The following is a 16,808-nucleotide window of genomic DNA, read 5'->3' as shown; positions in this document are numbered from 1 at the left end:
AGCTCCAGGTTGTACAGACCTTTGCTGCGGCAAACAATTGCAGATCCTTAAGTTAGTTCCTGCCCTGAATGAATTCAGATGACATTATTTATAGCACCTGCCTATGCATGTTGACACCGACCTACCCTGTGCTGTGCTACATGGCAATGGCTTCTGAGAAGCATGCACAGGGCTGCAGTGAATCCACCAATTTTTAATAGGTTCACTATTTTTAACTTAAATATTTCCAAATGCAGAGGCCCTTCCTTGAGAGCCAGCTTGGTGTAGTAGCTAAGAGCGGTGGCTCGAATCTGGTGAGCTGGGTTTGATTCCCCCGTCCCTCCACGTGCACCCAGCTGGGTAAACCTTGGCTAGTCACAGTCCTGTTAGGGCTGTTCTTACAGAACAGTTCTCTCTCAGCTCCACCTACCTGGCAGGGTGTCACAGGTTGGAGGACCACAGGTTGACTACCCCTGCCCATTAAGCACCACTGGGATTTCGGCCAGCAAAGGACTGCTGCAGGAGGCAGAACCACACGCAGAGGAAACCCAAAAGCATGGGAGAAGAGGGGTCGTTTTAAAACAAGGTGGGGAAGTGGGGTGAGAAAGCCAAAAGTAACCCCATGTGATAGCAGCTACACTGAAGCAATGCTATTGTCGTCTGCAGGACCAATCAGATCTTCAGTGGCCAACCTGGCCTCTCCCGCTTTCTAGAAATACTTTGTACATGCCCAGAAAGGTGTTGGGCAGCCCCCGGGCACCACGTTGGGGAGCCCTGCTCTGCCTTCTTAATAAAACCGCTCTCAGAAATAGGCCAGCCCTTCCAACTCCCTTAAACATAACGTTTCCCGTCCCCCTGTAAATTAGGTCGTGCATGTTTATCATCGGCTGGCCCTTGGTCTTCCTATACAGTGTGTGGGTTCATCATTTTGTGCCTGGAGAGGTCTTCCGCGCGTTGAAAACCCCAAGCAAATTCTGGACAAGCTCTTTTTGGGCGGGAGGAGGGGATGCTGACGTCTGTTGTTGTTGTCGTTTGTAGCTGTTTGCGTAGACAAAGATGCACTCGTTCCGTCCGCAATTTCCGCCTGCCCCAGATCCTGTCCCAGCTGGCTGGCTTCTGTCACGTCAGGTCAGCCCAGACCACTGAAATGGGGCTGAGATTGACACATGAATACGCCACCGCTCAACCAGAAAGGCGAGCTGGGAACAAATCACTGGAAGGCCCAGCAAAAGCATCGGGCGGTAGGGATCCTAGAAGCACGTCAACGTTTGCCTGCACGAATTCAGACTATTCTCTCAGCAGGTGGTGCCTTTTTAAGCAGAGGCCAGTCTTTGGTGAGGAGGGTCGGCCAGCAAGAAAGTGGAGCCGAGTCCTTTAAAAAGAGAAGGAGGAAAGGAGCTGGCTTCTTGTGTCTCGCTTTTCACTACCTGAAAGAGTCCCAAAGTCGCCTTCCTTCCTCACCCCTCAACCACCCTGTGAGGTGGATGGGGCTGAGAGAGCTCTGAAAGCACTGCTGTGAGAACAGCACTAGCAGGACTGTGACTAGCCCAAGGTCACCCAGCTGGCTGCATGTGGATGAGGAAAGCCAAGAGCATCGCATCACGAAGCTTAAGGAGAAGCCTGAAATCTGGATATTTGGACAGAGAAGTGCGTAGGCTCACTCATGCACCAATGTATCCTGCACAAGCTTCCAGCCATCAGCATTTTGTTGTGGTCAATTCCCTGCAGAATGCACATGTACATTTTGTTGCAAAAAGACTCACAGTCCAGGGATTTTGGGTTGGAAAAAGACAAGTTGTAACTCCAAAGCATAACGTTTCTTGGGGAAATCCTTTTAAACGTCTCTACGCTCAGGGACATCACTGCACCCTTTGGCAGCAAATTCCACATTTTAATCACGCTCACTTTTCTGGGTCTGTGCGCCAAAACAACAACAGAACGACCTCGTGGAAAAAGGGAGGAAAACCAAATGACGTTTGACAGCCCACTGATTTCCAGAAGGGCACGTTTTCAATGGGAAAGGAAAACCGAGCAGACAGAGGAGGGTGCGTAAAAAAAAAAGGGATTCCAAGTGGCATAGATCAAACCTCACTAGGCCTCAGAAAGGTTCCGGGGAAGAAGACCCTTCCAGTAAATTAAGTCTGCGTCTCAGAAATCTGCGACTCCTGCCTCCTCTTCCGGCTGGTAAAAAGCCGCAGGGAAGGGCATGTTTTCTTTTGCAAGGCGGAAAGGAAACAGCTGAGGCCTTATTACCAACCTCACCCAGGTGACATCATTATCTTCGAACAAACATATTTACCTTGGGAAGGTACCCCGGAGTCTTCCCCTTAACTGTGAACCCGCCGATGCCGAAAGGCACACGGTATGAATCTCCTTCCCAAACGCCCCTTCGCTGGGAGAGGGGTGGCCGAGGTGCTTACAGGTGAGGAGGGATGCAATTTTTTCTCCACTGGTGAACCTTCTCTTGTGCTTCTCCTTTCACATCCCAGGCTGTGGCATTTCAGGCTCATTACAAGCTCTCACAATAAGGACTTTGTTGGGGCCTGGAGATTTTTAATAAAGTTCCCAAAGTCCTGTCTTGCAGGTTTAAAAGAAGGTGCCAAGACCCAGCTACCAGCAGGGGATTTCAGGATGGCCTGTTTTTGTCAATCATAGAACCATAGAGTTGGAAGGGGCCATGCAGGCCATCTAGTCCAATCCCCTGCTCAACGCAGGATCAGCCCTAAGCATCCTAAAGCATCCAAGAAAAGTGTGTATCAAACCTTTGCTTGAAGACTGCCAGTGAGGGGGAGCTCACCACCTCCTTAGGCAGCCTATTCCACTGATGAACTACTCTGACTGTGAAATTATTTTTCCTGATATCTAGCCTATATCGTTTCTTCAATACTTAAGCATGTATGTTAGTAAGGCCTAATGAATGCACCAGACAGGGGATGCTGCCGTCCCTAAAAGCTTATGCTGGAAGAAAATCCTGTGAATCGTTCGACAAGACTCCTGCTCTGAGTTCCCAGCGCATGGCCTGCTAGGGCCAGAAATGCCAGCTGTAAGAAAACCGGCACAATTTGGGGTGACATCGAGCTGGAAAGCTGAGGTCGCTTCCACTAAAAACCCAATGACATCATTGCATGGGGGGAGGGGGAGATCTAGGATTGGCCAAAAACATCACCCAACAGCACCTTCCCCAACAGCATGACATCACTTGTCAGTATGGTTGCCAACCTTCAGGTAGCACCTGGAGGTCTCCCACTGTTACAACTAATTTCCAGATGACCCAGGTCTGTTCCCCAAGAGATAATGGCTGAGAGCCAGCATGGTGTAGTGGCTGACTGGTGGCCTCTAATCTGGAGAACCAGGTCTGATTCTCCACTCCTCCTCCACGTGAGGCCTGCTGGGTGACCTTGGGCCAGTCCCAGTTCTCTCAGAGCTCTCTTAGTCTCACCTGCATCACAGGTTGCCTATTGTGGAGAGAGAAAGGGGAGGTGATTGAAAGCTGCTCTGAGACACATGACGCCTGCTGCATGACCTTGGGCCAGTCACAGTTCTCACAGAGCTCTCCAAGTCTCTTGTGGGGAAAGGAAGGGAAATGCTTTGTAAGCCACTTTGAGACTCTTTTTGTTAGTGAAAAGCCCCAACTCTTCTTCTGTGGAGGGTGGACTCTATGGCATTAGACCCTGCTAAGGTCCCTGAAAAACCCACCCTCCCCAGACTTCACCCTCCAACAAATCTTTAGATGTTTCCCAGCCGAGAGCTGGCCACCCCACTTGCATTATGCTTGTCCACACACCCCAAATACCCTGCAGGAGGTATACGCTGGCGACCCTTGTACATCAAGTTGTGTCTTATTCCTAAAACTTTATTCTTCCTACAGGTCTCTCCCCTTCCATACCTGCCTGCTCCAACATCTCCAAATCTCGCTCTAGCACTTCCAGGAAAATGCCCCCAGGATCCGTTCCCGCCTGACCAGAGCACGAGCTACGGCCATGGCTCAATAAATACTGCTTAATGAGGAACTATTTGGTCTCCTCCGAGCCATGAAGCCGGTCTAGGCCTCCTCAGCTGACTGCCAGGAGGAGGGGGACCGGATTTTCAGCAAGCTCAACAAGCGACTGTTAGTCATGTGTCACTCGGAACCAGACAGCCTCCTCAGGACCCGGCTTTCCTGGGGATGAGATGGCAGCAGTTTATTCAGGATACAAGTGGCCAGGAGGACCTTTGCTTTGCCAGGCCCCTGCTAGGTCACGGGGCCTGACAGTAACCCAGAGATTCACATGATGCCTTCAGAAACCGGTCAAGACAGGTTCTGTGAGGCCAACGTGGCTTCGCCCATTCCCATCCAGGGGTGACAAAATTCAAAGCGCACCGCAGGAGAGGAAAGGCAGCAAAGCAATGGGACATGAAAGGGAAGAACAGGAGCAAGAAGCACCCCAACTGACCCACCTCTCACGTCATAACCCAAATCTCTAGGTTAGCATCTGGCTAGCTATATAACAGCCGCCCCCACATCCTGAATGTCTATGCATGCATATAGGTTTCTCTCTCAAGGTGCCGTATGAGATATTCAAACCCCAATGCTTCTTCACCCAAGGAACAATTGACATGTAGAATTCACTGCCACAGTTAGCCTGATCCCATGTGGCTTCTCTTCAGTCTGAGGCAGTGATGCTCTGTCTTCTTGGTGCTTGGGGGGCAACAGAGAAAACTTTCTGGAGCTCTGATTCAACTGGCGGACTGCCTGATGGCCCCTGGGTTTTGGTCTCCATGTGACACAGAGTGTTGGACTGGATGGGCCACTGGCCTCATCCAACATGGCTTCTACTTTGTTCTTAAGTCTGGGACAGGGATGCTCTGACTTCTTGGTGCTTGGGGGTCAATCATGAGAGGGTTTCTGGAGCTCTGGCCCTGCTGGGGGACCTCCTAATGGCCCCTGGGGTTTGACCATTATGTGACACAAAGTGTTGGATTGAATGGACCATTGGCCTGATCCAACATGGCTTCTATTTTGTTCTTAAGTCTGGGACAGGGATGCTCTGACTTCTTGGTGCTTGGGGGGCAATCATGAGAGGACTTCTGGAGCTCTGGCCCTGCTGGGGGACCTCCTGATGGCCCCTGGGGTTTGACCGCCGTGTGACATAGAGTGTTGGATTGGATGGGCCATTGGCCTGATCCAACATGGCTTCTGTTCTGTTCTCAGATTTCATTTAGGGCTCATTTCTTCAGACCTTCCTAGCATCCATTTTGCCTTCCAGACGGCATGTAGAGCCATGCAACGGCCGTGACCCAAAACCCGGTCATGTCCAGCCCGTTACCTTCTCCTGACCCTTGATGACGGCAAGACGCCTCCTCTCAAATCTGCACGTTGTTTTAAAAATACGGAGAGATTATTACACGCCCGTGACAGACAGCACTCAGCCCAGTGCCAAGACAATGACGCCTTCACACCTACCCCCGGATTTATACTTAGCTCCCAACAGATACCACCCGTCTGAGGCGCTGTTCGCCTGTTAATTAATCACTTGATTGTGACTCAGACAATGTGGCTGAGCCCAGAAGCAACACTCTTAATCAAAAGCCTCCAAGGAATAAATAAGAGTTGGCAGCAGGTGTTTGGCTGCAGGTGATGCAAACCCCACGCTGGAACCAAATACTTGGCGCAAACTACGAAGTATCTCCTATAAGCAGAGCTGCCGTGCAGGATCGGCGTCAAAAGGAGCAGATGACATTAGAGCTTGTTCGCGTAGAGTGGTAAAGCCTTATTATCGGCAGATATACAGGTAGAGCAGGTGGAAAGCAAACAGACGACAGGCCAGCACTGATCAGAGAAGCCCCTACAACAGGGGTAGACAAACTGAGGCTCTCCGGATGTACGCGGACTACCATGACCATGAGCCCCTGCCAGCTGACAGGGGCTCATGGTCATTGTAGTCTGTGGACATCTGGAGAGCTACAGTGTGGCCACCTCTGCAGTATTACCCTCCAGAAGAGAGGAGAACATCAGACCCGCTTTGGTTCCCCCCCCCCCCCGGCGAACAATGTAAACAAACATGCAGTGGGGGGGGGGGGACCTGAAGGCAGATTGCCTCAATCTGCCTAATTAGTTCTGGGAGGAGGCAAGATTTGAACCCGAGTTCCTTTCCAGGTTACAGTTCAATCCAGGAGGTCAATCCGGGGGATTTAGAAAGGCCAAGGGACTGTGATGACGGCTGGCTGACCCGCTCCCACGGGTAGGGGCCAAGAGAGAGGTGTGCAGTTCTCTCCCTGGAGCGCACCGGGGAGTTCAACCAATCGCAGGCTAAGCAGAGGGTGAGCGTGACAGAGGGAAGGGAGCCAGGAAAAGAAGAGAGAGGGAGAGAGCTAAGCCGCCTGCGAGCAAAGCAGGCAGAGAGAGGTTCCCGGGGTCCCTTGAGGATCCGACGTGAGGCTGTCCTTCCAGAGCAGGGGTAGTCAACCTGTGGTCCTCCAGATGTCCATGGACTACAATTCCCATGAGCCCCTGCCAGCGTTCGCTGGCAGGGGCTCATGGGAATTGCAGTCCATGGACATCTGGAGGACCACAGGTTGACTACCCCCTGTTCCAGAGCATCTCTGCATGTCTGCCTGCTTGAAAGCAAAGACCGCCAAGGTGTCTAATTCCCCACCACTGTCTCCTCCTGAAGGAAGGGCAAGCTAACAGCTCTCATCCCTGAGACTTCATACTGCTGGGGAAACAGCGCTGCTGCTAGGGGTGGAAAGCGCCACTGAGCCAGTCAATTTATGGCGACCCCATAGAGTTTTGAGGGCAAGAACAACCCTGGACTTCCTTGGGGGCCGCCCATCCTAGTACTAATCCGTGGTGATCCTGCTTAGCTTCTGAGAAGGCTGGGCTAGCCTGGGTCACCCAGGAGGGAGCCGTCCTGCTGCAGTCAACTTGCGGGGACCCCTTCACGGAATTTTCAAGGGTGCCTCTGCGTAGCCATCCCCAGACTTCCTTGCCAGTCTCCCATCCGACGACTAACCCAGGATGACCTTGCTTAGGTTTGGAGATCCGACAAGCCCTGGCTAGCTTGGGCCACCCAGGTCAAGGCAAGAGATGAACAGAGGTGGTCAGCCGTTGTCTGCCTCTGCACAGCGACCCAGGGGGTCTTAGGTGGTCTCCCAGCCACCTACTAACGGGGGAAACAGAGCAACCCCAGGACCGTGGGGTTTTATTTTTATTTATTTTATAATTTAATTTATATACCGTCATTCTCAGAAATTCTGGCTCGTGGCAGTTTACAACACATCTAATGAAACAGTAAAATCACAATTCATAAAACAACAACCCAATAAAACACCCTAAGATTGCTGATCTCCTAATATTTCAAGGCAAGAGATGAGCAAGAGGTAGTTTATAGAATCCAGAGTGGGAAGGAGCCATGAAGGCCATGTAGTCCAACCCCTGCTCAAGGCAGAATCAACCTCAAACATCCAGGAGAAGGATCTGTCCAGCTGCTGCTTGAAGACGGCCAGTGAGGGGGAGCTCACCACCTCCCTAGGAAGCCCCTTCCACTGATGAACTAGACTCCTAGAATCCTAGAGTGGGAAGGGGCCATGCAGGCCATCTAGTCCCACCCTCTGCTCAATGCAGGATCAGTCTCAAGCAGCCATGATAAGGATCTGTCCAGCTGTGGCTTGAAGAGGGCCAGTGATTTTGCACAGTCTTCCCTGGCGGTCTCCCATCCAAGTACTAAGCAGAGCTGCTTAGGTCCAAGACCGGATGAGACGGGGTCAATTTGGGCTGTCCAGGTCAAGGCATGTTAATGCTAGCTGTTTGCAAAGGGGCAGCTGCGTGACCAAGAGGCCTTGGGATCTAGGGAAAGTGTCTTTCTTTCGTTCTAAAGATGCAAATGCCGACGAACAAGGCGCAGACGCTGGAAGGTTTGGAGGGAGCAACAAGGATGTGGGCAAACCTGCATTGTGAAGCGCGAAGCTTATTGACAAAGCCTGAACAGCGAGATGCATGAGAGGGCAAAAGCGGAAGGGAAAACCACAAGTAACAAACCACACGTCATCAGACCTTTTCCTCTCGGGAGCCGCTTCTGAAATCTTTACAGAACGCAGAGCCCACTAAATAGCAGCAGCATCGTTATTATTTTTAATCCCATTAATAAAATGTGGCTTTATAACTTTTTTGCCACCCACTGCTGTGGCCCAATTTTATGTCAGCTGAGCAGCTTCAGGTTTTAATATTGTCGTGAAACCGTATTAAACAGTCAACCTCAGGTCGCTCCTTGCAGGATTAGTTTTCTACCTGCAGGGACTTTTTCCACATAGTGCATTCCAATAAAAACCAGGCTAAAATGGTATCTCCTATGCCGCCTCACCCCCCAAGGCATCTCCATCAGGGAGGCTGCCTGCAGAGCCGTACTGCATCGAAACCTCCACCGTTAGCCCATTTCCTCCAGAGAGAGGAACGTAATTAATCCTCCTGCCAATCAAAGTCTAAATGCTGGCGGAAGCCTGCTGTTATGTAACAAATCCCTCCCGGATCAAAATGACGGCCCCGTTACCTCCCTCCCTCTCTCTTTCTCTGGAGCAAGTGAACGGAAGCGAGGGCAAATTCAAAACCTCGGCAGTCTCACCTGCCCGGTTTCAGCAAACAATCCCAACACAGACCTAAGAAGAATTCAGCCTCCTGTCTCACCGGAAAAGCCATGGGTGTGGGGGGGGGGGGAGACACCGTGTGTCAAGATCTGACTTCCCACCCCCTTTGTTAACAGAACCCAAAACAAGGATATACAAATGAGGGATGGAGCTAGGCAAATATCCCCCCCCCCTCCAATGAAAGTAGCCACTTTTCATGGGCCTGATGCAGCATTTACATCCTCCAATTCACATTTTGGAGTTCGAGAACACACTGCAAAGTTTGCGACTGTCTCTGGGGTAGCCCCCCAAAACTGCTTCTGCAAAAGCAGCTGGTGGTAAGACAGTCAGAGTCAAAACCAGACAGAAAGCAGAAGCAGAGGCCTTTGGCAAAAGAGCAAAGCAAAAGGCAGCAAATGGCCAGTAAAGGTTCATCATGGAGGGAGGGAGGGAGCAATGCTTTCCTCAAAGCATCATTTGAATCCAGTGCCACAAGGGAAAGAACAAGGCAAAACTTCCTAGAAGAGTTGGTTTTATACCCTGCTTTTTACTGCCCAAAGGGGTCTCAAAGCAGCTTACAGTCGCCTTCCTTTCCTCTCCCCACAACAGACACCCTCTGAAGGAGGTGGGGCTGAGAGAGCTCTGACAGAATTACACTCTGAGAACCGCTCTAAGAGGACTGTGACTGGCCAAAGGTCACCCTGCTGGCTGCAGGCAGAGGAGGAGAGGGGAATCAAACCTGAGCAACTAGCTCTAATCTGGAGGACTGGGTTTGATTCCCCACTCCTCCACATGCAGCCAGCTGGGTGACCTTGTGCCAGTCACAGTTCCCTCAGAGCTCTCTCAGCCTCACTTACGTCACAGGGTGTCTGTTGTGGAAGGAGGGGGTTGAGTAGGTGATTGTAAGCCACTCTGAGACTCCTCTGGGTAGTAAAAAGCAGGGTACAAAAGCCAGCTCTCCTTCTTCCCATAAGAACACCCACATGAACTTGCCTTCTACCGAGTCAAGACACAGTTCTATCAAGACCGCTCTTGTTTCCTCTTCAATGTCTCAGGACAAGGTCTTTTATTTATATCACCCACTACCTGAGAACCTCTAAAACTGAGATGGCAGGGACTGGACCCAAGACCTTTATGGGCAAAGCAGATACTCTGCACTGAGTCGCAGAAGTTCCTCTATGATTTTTTGAACCAATCAGCACACATGCAGTTCCATCCTGCAACATAAGAAACACAATTTAGGTTTGATTCCCACTATTCCATGTGCAGCCAGCTGGGTGACCTGGGCAAGTCCCAGCTCTCTCAGAGCTCTCTCAGCCCCACCTATTTCACAGGCTGCATGTTGGGGGGAGAGGAAGGGAAGGCGATTGTAAGCTGCTTTGAGGCTCCAAGTTATGAAAAGTGGCGTATAAAAGCTAACTCTTCTTCTCATTCTCCACAATTTAACAAACAGGAATTTGAAAGCATCCCTATACGCAAATGAGTTCAGCGTGTGCCAAGCCACATTCAGGAGGTGCCAGGCCATGCTCTCGGTTCCTATAAGTGGAGTAAAGCCCAAAAGACTCCAGGGAGATGCCCTAGAACATTCAAAGCATGCTCTGCAAAACAGGACTCCGTAAAAGACAAGGAGGAAGCTTTCACTAGAGAGCCTGATGCAGAAAGCATTACAGGACAGCAGAAAACTCTGAGTGTCAATGACCAACCCACTCTGCTTCTCCCTTGTCTTGAAAGCCTGTTGTTGGGGTCACCGTAAGCTGGAAACCAAGCAGGCCTTGAAAGCCCCATAAGTTGGAAGCTAATCAGAGTCAGTCCTTGGAAGGGAGACCACCAAGGAAGGCTCTGCAGAGAAAGGCAATGAAATGACACCTCTGCTTCTCCCTTGCCTTGGAAGTCCCTATCTGGAGTAATCATAAATTGGAAGCTAAGCAGGCTCGGCGCTTGGAAGAGAGACCACCAAGGAAGGCTCTGCAGAGCAAGGCACTTGAAATCCCCTTGCTGGAATCACCATAAGTTGAAAGAAGCTAAGCAGCCTAATTCCTTGGAAGGGAGACCACCAAGGAAGGCTCTGCAGAGCAAGGCACTTGAAATCCCCTTTCTGGAATCACCATAAGTTGAAAGAAGCTAAGCAGCCTAATTCCTTGGAAGGGAGACCACCAAGGAAGGCTCTACAGAGCAAGGCACTTGAAATCCCCTTGCTGGAATCACCATAAGTTGAAAGAAGCTAAGCAGCCTAATTCCTTGGAAGAGAGACCACCAAGGAAGGCTCTGCAGAGGAAGGCACTGGCCAACTTCCTCTGCTTCTCCCTGGCCCTGAAACCCTCTTGCTGGGGTCGCCGAAAGTTGGATGTGGCTCAGCAACACTTAACCCACACGCAAGGTCTGTCAGAAGAGAGTCTTCGATGGAAATGTTCAACACAGATGAGCCTCAATGCCTCTGGGAAGCAATCACGGCAAAAATTTTCCCCCATGCTTCCTTCCCAAGACATACTGGCTGGGCCAAATTTAGACACGAGGGCGATGGGAAAATAATATGTTCTTAGCGGCCTTCATTGCCTGCAGATGATCTCCCCGCAACTCCCTTTCATCCATATCAACAAGGATCCTCCCCAAACATAGACTGTGTCTGGAGTTATGCTCAATGCGGGGTGGGGACACAACCTGGGATCCGGCCCTCTAGGCATGCCACTGTGTTGGAGCAACTGCTTGGCTTGCAGGAAGCCCCAGGTTCAATCCCCAGCACCTCCAGTTTAAAGGATGCAGTAGAAAGGTTATGCGGAAAAAAAACCTCAGCCTAAGACCCCGAAGAGCTCTGAGCAGACAGTACTGCCCTTGATGGACCAAGCGACCGGATTCGGTAGAAGGCTGCTTAGATAGGGGGCTGTGGCTCAGTGGCAGAGCATCTGCTTAGCGTGCAGAAGGTCCCAGGTTCAATCCCTGGCATCTCCAGGCTAGAAAGGATCAGGGCATAGGTGATGTGAAAGACCCTCCGCCTGACATCCAGGAGAGCCGCTGCCAGCCTGAGCAGACGATGCAGATCCTGAAGGACCTGATTCAGTAAAAGGCAGCCTCATGATGGAAGGAAAGTAAATAAATGCTGCATAAGACAGCCAGGCAGTTGACAAAAACAGATTCATTACCGCCGCAGGGTCATACTGACATATATCCATGAGTCATGCAATGGATTCAGAGAACCTGAATCATCTGTCTTGTATCCTCTTCGAAAGCTAATTGGGAGTTTGGCTTGCTTCTGACTGGGCACCACCCCTGGGACTAATTCGGTCCCACTCCTAGAGCCAGGACTGCGACAAGTAACAACTCGACTAAGGGGACTTTTCTTTCTGAAAAACACTTCCTTGTAGAGTTGACCTTCTGTCAATCGCTTTGAATAACAGGGGCGCGGAGAGGATGCCTTGCCCAAAGCAAGGAGGGGCGGAGAGCAAAATTTGGCCTGCCTGACTGGTGGTTTGCCAATGAGGCCCACCAGCAGGACACACGGACTACTCCGGCCACTGTCCTGGGACTGCGGAAAAAAACAGGGGCATCAATCAACTTCCTGGAAGAAGAGAAAGAACAGCTGGGCCTTTTAGACTCCGATTTTCACTACCCAAGGGAGTCTCAGAGTGGCTTACAAACACTTTTCCTTCCCTCTTCCCACAACAAACATCCTGTGAGGTAGGTGGGGCTGGGAGAGCTCTGTGAGAACTGCTCAGAGAACTGTGTTTAGCCCGAGCTCACTCAGCTGGCTGCATGTCGAGGAGGAGTGGGGAATCAAAACCAGTCCTCCAAATTAGAGGGTGCGGCTTTGAACCCCCACACCACTCTGGCTCTCTGCTTCTCATTTGCACCTGTGTGGGCCACAGGCCTTCCTTGGCACGAATACATATCAGCATGTGAGATTAGGGTCACCACCTCCAGGTTGGGAAATTCCTAAGATTTGGGGATGGAGGCTGGAGGGGACAGGGTGGTTTTTGTTGTTGTTGTTTTTTTTTGGGGGGGGGGGTCTTCAGCAGGGCATAATGCTATTGGCCCCACCCTCAGAAGTAGCCTTCGCCTGGAGAATAATTGTAATGCTAGCCCATCCCCAGGTCTAACCTGGAGGTTGACAACCCTCTACTGAGCTGGTGCCCTGAATTTATTGGGGGTCTGAATACATGTCTATGCACATTCTGCTTGGATCTATCCTGCTACTCAAAGTTGAGTTTTTTTAAAACCAAGTCCTCTCTTTCCAAGAGATTCAAATCAAAAGCTTCAATTTCCAGGGTGGGGGAAAGGAGAAACAAGCTGGCATTTGGATTCCCATCTGCTTTGCCACTCATTTCACCCCGGAAGTCCCCAGCTCTGAGTCTCCCATCTGCTCCACAAAGTCACCATCCCATGGGCCAAACAAACCCATCACTGGACAACATGATTTGGTGAATGAGCCAATAAAACGTGTGTTTTTAAATTATTTATTCAATTCTCCTGGGTCCCAATGGGGATGCAACGCGGCTCACCTCATTTGCCTCTCTTCCATTTCACCTTCACAACAACCCTGTGAGGTGAGCTGGGCTGAGCGATTACGACTAGCCCACTGTCACCGAGAGCGGCTGCGTGGCACAAGTCAGAAATCGAACTTGGGTCTCTCAGATTCTCATCCGACATTCTTAGCCACTACGCAGCTCTGGCTCTCCACCCCAGTCTCTACCTACAATCAGCCACCATGCTGCAAACTGCATTAATGAGGCACAACCGCCTTGCAAACAAGATCATGCAAGTCATTAGTCCAGAATGACATTTGCCTTGAAACAGAGACTGGGAAAGGCCAGCCGAAATCATTTCCCGAAAAATGAGCCAGATAAACGACAATCTGCGTAACCCCGTAGGAGGCTTGGGAACAGGGTGAAAGCATGGCACATGTTAAATGCTCCTTCTGCTTCTCTGGGAAACGGCGGCCATGTCTGAAAGGAGACCCAACAGCGGATTAGAAATGCAGCGAACTCTGATTTCGGTGTGGATAAGAACTGTTGTTTTCCGCCACCGTCACCTGAGTTCTTCACCTGCTGAGCACCTCTTGGAAACAAGCACCTTTCTCTCCTCCCCTGAGCAGGCAGGTCCTCTGCCAACTCCCCTTCGGAGCAATCTTATTTGGGGGGGGGGGGGGAGGTGTGTGAAGAGATAATAACAGGGCAACATTCACTCACAGACTCGGAAATTTAAATCCCTCATGCAGATGGAATTTGCCCGATCACTTTATGCACCAGACTGAGAGGTAATGGGGTGTCTGGGGGCCAAATGTGACCTCATGCACGGGTGCACAAATACTACACACCTGAGCCTTTTTCTGTCACGTGGGAAGAGAAGCAGAGCCTCCCCTGGGTTGCCTGAAGATCTTTGTGACCGTGAAGGGGTCAAAGAGCCCTTTGCCGGGTTGTGGCCTGCATGAGTGAATGCAGAGAACCAGGCCTTCCCCCTGCTTTCATGGGACACACTGGACGTCCCATCCCTCCACTTCCCTGTTCTGTTTCTAAACTGCACACGGAAGGCCGAGCCCAACATGTTCATAGTTCTGCACAAGCCAAGAGCCAGCAAAGGGCTCTTTAACCCCTCCAGCCCTGCAGGAACAGTATTTCATGGCTTGATTTTTCGGCAGGGAAAGAACATCAGGAACCGAGGGAACCTACAGGTGGGAGAAAGGCGCTGAGGTATACAGTGCATGTGCATCTATGTTCATGTATGCACAATTCCTGGTACTACATCAGGGCTCAGAGGGAAAGTTTCCAGGGATCAGGTTTGGTCTCTGTTTACTTATGGGGGGGGGGGCAGGAAACTTCCATCTGCAGAGGTGCAGAGACAACATAATCCTAGGTAGAGCTACATCCTCCGAACTCCACTGAAGCCTATGGGCTCAGAAGGGCATACGTCCCCCAAGGGACTGCCCTGTTAAAATCAAAGCATTGCACTAAATGATGTATTATTCCCTTCACAGAATCATAGAGTTGGAAGGGGCCTACAGGGCCATCTAGTCCAAGCCCCTGCACAATACAGGAACTCACAACTACCTGCCTGCCCACAGTGACCCCAATTTCATGGCCAAATGATCCCTCCACCAAAAATCTCTAGAATTCAGCCAGGCCTGGAGGGAATTCACCTGCCGTTCCACAGTGGCAATCAGCAATTCTCTGGGTATGCTAGCTGAAAACAGACTCTGTAGCTCCTAAAAAGGTTGCAGTCAATTTCAAGGGCAGCAAGGGAGGAAAATGACAACCGGGCCACATGAGCAAGTTCAAGGGGCCAGTGGGGTGTATTGGGATAGAGCACGGGTTCTCGACCTTCCTAATGTCACGACCGTTTAATACAGTTCCTCATGCTGTGGTGACCCCCAACCATAAAATTATGCCAGGGTTCTTTCACAGAAATTAAGCCAAAACTGACCAATGCTGTTTTTTTATGGGCTTTCTCTGTTCAGTTCTACCTCTTGTCCCACCATGCCGATCTCGCTCTTTTCCACTGCTCCAGACAGACGAACAGACGTCCCCCAAAGGGACATGGGCCAGAGGACACTGGTGTCGGGTGCGATGGCTCCAGAAAAGCCAAAATGAGCTTGTGACTTATGCCGACAGCCATAAATCTGGCTTGGAAGACCGGCTCTCCAGGCAAACAGGGAAGTCTGGCAGAAGTTCTCTCCTCCCCTCCTCCCTCTGCCTTTCAGTCCCCTTCATGTGCAACTAAAGGGCTCCAGCAAACCCAGTGATTCCGGGCTAGTGGCTTCTCCACCAGGCCTGCCTCCCTGGCCCCCCTCCAGAGCAAACTAGGAGCCCCCGGCCAGTGACCTGCAGAGGACTGAAGGCAGGCAGGGCCAAGGGGGCCCGGCAGGGCCAAACCCCCCCCCCAAGCGTCCAGGGGAAGGGGGCCGCAGGACTCCCCCTGCAGCTCGTCCTTCGGGCACCAGAAGGGGCCATTTCCCACGCACGTCACTTCCACAACCACCGGCCCTGCCTGTGAGTCACCCGCCTGCAAAGCCCCCCCCCCCTGTCCCCCCAAAAAAGCCACAGGGAAGATCTGCTGGGGTCAGAAGGGACGATGCAGTGCCCTGGGAGGCGGCAAACGGCAGGTGCAGGGGGGAGACTGGGGACTGCAGCTTTACGGGTTGCAGGATCCAGGCTTGCCAGGTGTCGTGCCCCCCCCCCCACGAGCAGCCCGGCCGCCGGATTTGAACCCAGCCCGCATCCCAGGGGCGAAAATGCAGCCCGCATCGGCCAGGCTCCTGCCAAACCCCCCTTTGCGAATTTGGGGGATGGCGGGGGGGGGGGGTTGCCAAGAAAGCACGCTTGCAAGGACCGGCTCGTGCCCCCCTCCCCAACTCCCAATTCCGCGCCGGGGGAACCCCTCGAGGGCCGGCGGCGGGGATGGCCCAGGCGGGCGCTCACCTGCCCGTACACCTTGATGGGCTCCGGCGGCGGCGGCGGCTCGACGCTCCTCTTCCTCCGCGGCGGGGGCGGCTGCAGCGGCTGAGCCGGCGCTTCCAGCACGGCGAAGCCGCGATCCTGAGGCCGGGCGGCGAGGGCGGCGCGCAACAGCGGGCTCCTCCGCGCGTCGGCCGGCCGCGGGCTCCAGGCGAGCAGCGGCAGCAGGAGGAGGAAGGCGGCGGGCGGGCGGCGGGGCGAGCCGGGCTGGCCGGGCGCGCTTCTCCCGCCTGGCGCCATGTTCCCTGCCCGCCGCGCCGGGGCTGCAGCTGCAAAGCGGGGCGCCGCCGCCAGGAGAGAATGCGCAAGCCGGCCCGCCGCCCGCACGCCCGCCCGCCCCGCCAGGCGCCGCTTCGCCGCTTCGTCGCCCGGCTGCACAGCTCCGCGCCGCGCGGCCAAGGGCGCACGGCTGGCCGCTCTCGCCCCCGCCCGCCGCGGCTCCCGGGAGGAGAAGGGGGGCGGCCGGCGGTCCGTCACGTGTGGGCGGCACACAAACAGCGCCACGCGCTCGCGCCCCACTACGCGCCTTGGCTTGGTCCGCTGGCCCTCCGGCGCTGCCACCCGGGGGCAGGAGGCGCGTCCCGAAAGCGAAAGGGCCCCGGGGGGGGGGGAGGGAGGGGGCGCGGGGTTCCCCCCCCCGGTCGCCAAAGAGGAGGGACCACAGGCGTGCCGGAGGCCGGGCTGCGCAGCCCCGCGCTCTCGCCAGGACCCCGGGATGGGTCTCCGGCCCGGGGAGGGGGGATTTGAAGATCTGCGGGGGGGGGGAGGGGGGGGTCTGGAGGCACTGCT

General features: G+C 53.1%; 1 protein-coding gene and 1 non-coding gene across 6 annotated transcripts in view; one reads left to right on the top strand and one right to left on the bottom strand.

The window, feature by feature from the left end:
• Positions 1 to 16,595, bottom strand: part of SORL1 (sortilin related receptor 1) — an 84,420-nt gene extending 67,825 nt beyond the window's left edge. For 4 of the 5 annotated variants that reach the window (XM_077305151.1, XM_077305148.1, XM_077305149.1 and 1 more), the window contains exon 1: positions 15,984 to 16,445. In XM_077305151.1, coding sequence (XP_077161266.1) covers positions 15,984 to 16,259 — 276 coding nt within the window. In that variant the 5' untranslated portion in view covers positions 16,260 to 16,445. Of the gene's footprint in view, positions 1 to 15,983 lie in introns of all 5 variants that reach the window. The other variant, XM_077305152.1, reaches the window with a different exon arrangement.
• On the top strand, positions 11,451 to 11,523 carry TRNAA-AGC (transfer RNA alanine (anticodon AGC)). The gene has a single exon. It is a non-coding gene; the product is annotated as a tRNA-Ala (tRNA).
• Positions 16,596 to 16,808: the final 213 nt, after the last annotated feature.

This window comes from Paroedura picta, chromosome 12, assembly GCF_049243985.1.
Source record: "Paroedura picta isolate Pp20150507F chromosome 12, Ppicta_v3.0, whole genome shotgun sequence".
NCBI classification, from domain to species: Eukaryota; Metazoa; Chordata; class Lepidosauria; order Squamata; family Gekkonidae; genus Paroedura; species Paroedura picta.
The sequence above is the reverse complement of the archived record's forward strand: the minus strand, read 5'-3'. Positions and strand labels throughout refer to the sequence as shown.